The 6,495-nt window shown below is 50.7% G+C and overlaps 1 protein-coding gene across 1 annotated transcript; it reads left to right on the top strand.

Annotated features, from left to right (window-relative positions):
• Positions 1-1,585: 1,585 nt before the first annotated feature.
• On the top strand, positions 1,586-3,418 carry LOC104493089 (interleukin-20-like). Its single transcript, XM_010135716.1, has 5 exons — positions 1,586-1,744; positions 1,855-1,920; positions 2,655-2,807; positions 3,167-3,241; positions 3,341-3,418. The coding sequence occupies exons 1-5, from the start codon at positions 1,586-1,588 to the stop codon at positions 3,416-3,418; spliced, it is 531 nt and encodes a 176-aa protein (XP_010134018.1).
• The last annotated feature ends 3,077 nt before the right edge of the window (positions 3,419-6,495 follow it).

Raw genomic sequence — 6,495 nt, 5'->3', positions numbered from 1 at the left:
CCAGCCAGCAAACCCTCAATCCCCAGGGACAGCCTGGATCTGAGACGTTGGTATGGGAACGTGCCCTGTCTGCCTGAGGACTTCGGCTGCCTCAGTTGTGCTCAGCAGCAACGCTTGCAGCAGGGCGCTCATAGACAGTGCAGTCAAAGCCTCTTGCGGTGGATCAAGCCCCCCTGCTGCCGGTGGGCTTGTGGACTTGTGAAGGTTTGAGTGAAATGTCTGTCCTTCTGCAGGGTGACAGCTTTGGACTGTGCATAACGATCGCTTAAGTCACCCGTGCTCCTGAAAACCAAGTGACTCCTTCTGGCACTGTGGTGGGAGCAGTGTCATTCCGAAGCCTCTGGTACCTGCGCAGCTCCAGGGACATGTCCATGGAGATAAAGTGTGCATCCACCTGAGGAACAAGCAGGGTCCCTGCACCTGGAGGATGCAGGTCCTGTGTGCCGGGCCAGGGATGGAGGAGGCTCTTGCCAGCTGGCTGAGTCACACACCTTTACTAGCTCACCAGGCCCTGTTGCAAGACACCCTGGGGTGTTTGGACCACTGGCACCCCAGCAGGGTGATGCTGCTCTGCTTCCCGCATCCCAACGCCTCCACAATGAGCTGGGAATGGCCCCTCTCCAGGAGGGGCTTGGCTGGGGGGAGCCCAGCATTTTGGGGACGTAACCACCATGATGGTCCCTCCTTTTGGTCGTGTCCTTCCCGAATGAAAAGTGATTCATCAATGCCAAGATTTCCCGCCTCCATAGGTGAGGGAATCACCTGTGCGAGAGCGCTGGTCCCTTTCACTAGCTCATAAATTAGGTAAACTGCAAAGGGAAATAAGTGCCGGGAAAAGCAAGAAAAATCCCAAAAGTTGATCCAAGAGTTATTTCCTCCCCGTACCCGGATAAAAACCCATTCTTTGGAGCTCTTCAGGTCAGACGTCAGCAAGAGAGGTGAACCCACATCAAAAGACAAGGTAAAATACCGATTGTTCTCCTTTCGCTCTAGGTGCGTGTGCATATTTCCTTGTACTCCTAGAATGTCTCTCTGAAAGGTTTTTCTTTTCATTAATAACCTTAATTTTCAGGGCTAACAGACTTACACTTGAAGTATGCTAGTTCTGAGGGAAAGCATTTTCTTTTGGGATCACATTTTGGACTCTGCTGTTTCAGTCACCTCCTGCTTCCGTTGCCTCCTGCTGCTTGAGCCAGTAGATCTTTCAAAGTTTAATTTATCTATATTTATTTTCCTAATGAAACTTCTCAAAAGAACTTTGTCTTTACATGCAATCTTTTACTCTTTTGTTTTGTTTTTTTATTTTTTGTTTGTGGGGGTTTTTTGCTTCTTTTGGGATCTTCTCTTGCATATTTGGTTTCATTTGATTTTTTTTCTATTGCACATGGAGAGTAAAAAAAGCAATGGGTGAGAGATAGTAATCAGTGTGGGGTTTAAAATACGTGTGTTCATGTATGAGCACTATGTAAAATGTGTGTGTTTTTAGAAGCATCCTTTTCATGTCATTTAGGAAAGAGAGCAAGGCAAGGTTGTCTTCCTTGGGCAGGTCTGCCAGGCAGCGGCTGTGCTCGCATCCCGCGGCAGCATGAAGGCGTTCCGCTCGGTCCTCTGCCTCTACTCCCTGTTGTGCTGCTTGAATTGTATGCCAACAGCTGGGATCAGAATCTTCCACTTCGGACCCTGCCGGGTGTCCATGAGCATGACCGAGATTAGGGCTGGGTTCAACGCAATTAAAGCCAACATCGTAAGTACTGCTCCTGGCTCCGGCAGAGCTGGGGAAGCTCTTTAGCCGGAGCTGCTGAAGCCCCTCTGGAGCCAGCATGTCCATCACCATCTCTGTCTTCTCCTCTGCAGCAAGCCAGGGACCACATCCGGACCCTCAGCATCTTGTCTTATCCACACTCCCTGCACAAGGTTCAGGTGGGTGTCCTTCCCGTGCCTCCAGTAATGCTCTGAATCATTTTGACGGGGGAGCATCCTCTCTCCTGTCATGAGCTGTACCAGGGGTTGGGGGAGCTGCTCAATACCGTAACTTCTAAGTTCCTGTGAAACACAGACAACGCAGGTCAGGGAGGATGAAATGATGCGGATCACGTATGTGAGAAGAGGTGGGTGTCCCACTGCCGGTTCCTGCACTGGGCTTTCACCTTGACTGTTTCCAGAAATGGTGGGCAGACGTAGAGTGACTCTCTGGTTACAGGAGCTTTAGCTGCGGCTCCCCACCACCTCGCTCACTGGAGACGTAGGGAAGTGAAGCAGGGTTTGGGTGGAAATCTATTAAAGAATCCCAAAGCAGGTGAAATATATTATAAATAAGTGTTTTGCAGCTCTTGTACTCGAAGGCACTAGACATGGGGCACTGCTCCAGGTCTCAGCCTCTAATACTCCAAAATAGGCTATTCATTTTGTTGGCTCCATAACCTTTGCTGAGAATGAATCTCCTGGAAAATCAGTCTAAAAGACTTGCCTGTATATGTTATTGATTTACAACCAACACCCCAGAAAAAGCTTTACATGAGCCCGAACTTCCCGCTGTGCTCAGCCACCCTGCTTGGGGTTAGAGATGCCTTGTTCTAGCAGGGGGCAGAAGGGCTGGCGACCGCAGGTTTAAAGCACTTCAGAAAACCTTTTTAAAAATACATTTATTCCTTAAGTCTTCAGACAGATGCTGCATCACCCATCATCTCTTCGACTTCTATGTGGAGAAAGTTTTCAAACACTGCCAGACCGAGGATTTGTTTGTCAACCGCAAGATCAGCAGCATAGCCAACTCCTTCCTCAGCATGAAGAGGAACCTCGGGCAGTGTGTACGGCTGGGGGATTGCTACCCTGTAGTTTCATCTGTTAGTGCATAAGTAAACCTAAGTGGTTTATAAAATATTTATAAAACATTTATAAATATTTACAGAAATGGGTTTAACGTGGTGTAAGGGTGGGTATGTCTGCTGAGGAGTGGTTGTACTTGCCCACTCACCTAAGGGCTCAGTGTGGAGCCGTCCCTCTGCCTACCCAGGCAAACTCCGTTCTTGGCTGAAGGCTGATTTAATGTCCTGCAGCCTTTTCCACAGCTTAACAAGGTCTCAGCCTATACACTAATCTCTTACTTTAGAAATCTATTTTAGAAAACAAGCGCCTCAGACTAATGGATTCTATCTCGTTTTTCTAGCACAAGCAAAACAAGTGCATGTGTGGACAGGAATCCTCCGAGAAACTGAAGCAAATACTCGAGAACTATGAGGGGGTGAGTTGATGAGCAAGTCCAATAATAATGCAGCTATTCAGGGGCTATACACTGAACTCGCTAAATTTGCTCACAAGTTGTTCCTTTACGTCATTTCAGCTGAACGTCACATCAGCAGCGATTAAATCCTTGGGCGAGCTGGACATCCTACTGGACTGGATGGAGAAATCTCCGTAGAGGGCAGCAGGCATCCAGGACCCACCGAGGGCCGAGGCCGTCGAAGCTGCCGGGCCATTGCCCACCCCGGTGGTGAGCGGGGAGGTGGGCTGTAGCAGTGCAGGTCCCCAGGGACTCCAGCCCTGGTCGGTCAAACGCTGGGTGTTTCACTGGGCAGGTCCATGGGCGAAGGCATCACAGGGTCTTCCATTAAGATGGAAATATAGAGTTTGGTCGCTTCGGCGGAGCACTTGCTTGGCTGACTTCTGTCAAAGGATGCTCTGCAAGGGAAAACCTCGAAGGGTTTCTCTGGCCAGCAGGCAGAAGCTGTGATCATTTATTAAAGTATTGTTTAAATTATAGTTATTTTGTATAGGGAATGGGCAGTCACAAGTGCTGAGTGCCCGCTGGAACGCCCCTGCGGGGCTCAGGAACGAGGGGCATAGCCTGAGGAATGATTCCAGGAACAGTCCAGCAGGCGTGTCAGGCCTTCGGATAACCTGTGCTTCTTTCTGAGATGATATTCTCTGCCGTGTCAGGATAAGAAAACGTCTGTGCAAGGCTCGTGGTTGCTGAATAGAGAACAGCTTCTTGCATGGACTGTGTAATTTACTGACAGTAGTAAGCTTTGTGGAAATCTGTTGTAATTACTGTAAATAAACCCCACTTGAAACTGTGCTGAGTCTGTCAAAGTTCTGAAGAATTGTATGTTTGTTGTTGGTGAAACTTTCTGAACTCCCCGCGGTGCCCTTTCATAGCAGGTACTGTCACCCCTGCTCACGCCAACATCCCTGAGGTGATGCATCGTTCCTGGTATGCAGAGACCACAGTTTAGACCTGCATGATGCTAAATCACCCCAGCTGGTTCCTGAAGCCAGTGTTATGTGCAGCTCTGGTCTGTTTTCACCCACTGTGGGCTCTTCTACTGCTCACACGTGGCTGGTACCACTGGTTCCGCACCTCCTCATCCCTTCCCCACAAGGTGTTAACACGGAGTGTACATACTTGTGCGTCACGCCGAGTGGGGTTTGGTGATTCACATTTAAAGGGAAGATCTCCTGGACTGCTCACTCTCATGCCCCGAATAATTGCTTATGCCAAAGGAAATCCTTCTGGGGCTTTGATTCTTTCAATGTGCTTTCTCATGAGTTTTTGCGGTGTGACTTTCATTCCTCCTGATGCCAGGGCGTGAATGGGTGAACACACCCCTCCACGCTCCATCACTCTTCACGGAAGCCAATCTTTCAACACTGAAGAATGACGGGTATCTTGCACGTACCCTGATTTTCTGTCAAAGAAAAGCATTAGGAATGAAGTGGTGATGCAATGAGACACCAAAGCTTGTTGTGGACCAAAGGAAATCAGTCAGCAAGTTTGGTGATGAGGCTGGTGAGTGAGTCAGGGGTGCTTGCTGAGGTCCCTGTGGATCTCTCCGTGGATGGTGGTGGGCTCTGGAGCACGGTTTGAGAGAGAAGAGGGGGTTTATTTCACATCCTCAGCTTACGCTGTCACAATTACTATTATTTATCAGTTTTCCTTGGTGGTGTGTCCTGTGCAGAGGGTTGCATCACTCTATCTATGTGTGTTTTATTGCTTTCACGTCAAACTTACACTCTCCTTACACTTACACTTAACACGGCAGCAGCCCAGGGACATGTCCTTGTGGAAATGAGGTGCCCGGTGGAAGTGGCAATGTGGGAGCTGTGGGCAGGCAGGAGCTGGGGCTGAGGGGTGCAGGCAGAGGTGGCTGGCAGGATGCTCAGCCTGCCCACAATTCCTGGCTCCTGCACCTCTCCCAGGAACTGAGCTCGCTTTCGCTGCCCCCAGCACGGTGCGGAGGAGCGGAGCCCCGAACAGGACGCTGGTGGGCAGGCAGAAGAGGATTGGCAAAGGGAAAGCAAAAGGGTTTCTCTCTTCTTTGGAAATTTCCAAACATTAGTGCTCTCCTGCAGCTTTACGACTGCTCACCCCCGGGGATGCTTTGCAAGCACATGCCTTTCCTATTGTGCCGGAATAATCGACTCGCTTCCAGCAGCTCCGGGCAGGCGCAGACCTGTCCTGACCCCTCCGCACCTTTGCCCTACCCAAGCCCCTTTCCACCGTGCTGCCGAGGGGTGGCAGCCTGGGCGGTGAGGCGGATGAGCTATGACCGGATCCCGGAGGTCCCAGACTTGCCGTCAGCCCGGCGATGAGCATCGCATCATGGGTGGGAGAGCAGCCTGGAAACTCAAACGTAGGGCTGGGAGTGGAGTGGGCTGAGGCTGCTGCCCTCTCCCCTAGTGTGGGGCAGCTTGTGATTCAGGAACCATTTCGGTTTGATCCTTGAGGAAAACTCAGTGTCTGCGGCTGATGCAAATGGCCTCTGCTCGGCGCCTTGCAGAGCCACCACACTGTGATCGTTTTAACATGTGGCTCATTTTTTCTACACCAGAACCATCCTGGGGAGGGGGGGTTACTGTAAGGTTGCCGGGTCAGACCCCAGCTGGGGTGATGCTTCTCGTTCTTTAGATGTGATGGCTTGCTGCCCGAGCCACCCGCACCCATCACAGGCTCAGAATCTAAGTCTGTCTCTGAAGAGCTCTGGCCCTGCCGGACGCCTCTGCATCCCCTCTCTTTGCCAGGCAGGCACCAGCCCACCCCTTTGCTGGTGTTAGGGGAAAACTGCTCCTCTGCTTTGTCACGACTTCATTATTGCTGCTCCTGCCTCACGTTCAGCTGGTGTTCAGCTTTCTATACCTGCACCGCACTGACAGCCACTTCTCTTTGGAAATCCATGCATCAATCAATCACTTTTCTCTGTTTAATCACCTACTCTAGAACATAAGACCAAGAGACAACATTTAATTACAGTCATCCTCGTTTCTGCCTGGGTAAACATGAAGCCAGCCAGGGAAAAGGTGATGTGTGGCTCAGGTCTATGAAGCACAGGGTGGGCTTGTGGCAGAGAGCACAGGTTGGGCTTGGTTGTTCCGAGCCCAGCTTGGAAAGGGGAGATGGATAACGGCACCAGTGCCCACCGGTGCCTACTGCCTGATCAGCCCTGCAGGCCGCTCTGGGTTGTCAGGTTAATTAATGTCATCACACAGTGGACAATTCCT

This window comes from Buceros rhinoceros, unplaced genomic scaffold (assembly GCF_000710305.1).
Source record: "Buceros rhinoceros silvestris isolate BGI_N320 unplaced genomic scaffold, ASM71030v1 scaffold980, whole genome shotgun sequence".
NCBI classification, from domain to species: Eukaryota; Metazoa; Chordata; class Aves; order Bucerotiformes; family Bucerotidae; genus Buceros; species Buceros rhinoceros.
Note: the sequence above shows the minus strand (reverse complement) of the source record. Positions and strands in the feature narration are given on the sequence as shown.

Coding starts and splice junctions, on each gene's coding strand:
- LOC104493089 (XM_010135716.1), top strand. CDS start 1,586: ATGAAGGCGTTCCGCTCGGTCCTCTGCCTCTACTCCCTGTTGTGCTGC. Junction 1,745..1,854: donor ACGCAATTAAAGCCAACATC/GTAAGTACTGCT, acceptor TCTCCTCTGCAG/CAAGCCAGGGACCACATCCG. Junction 1,921..2,654: donor ACTCCCTGCACAAGGTTCAG/GTGGGTGTCCTT, acceptor TTATTCCTTAAG/TCTTCAGACAGATGCTGCAT.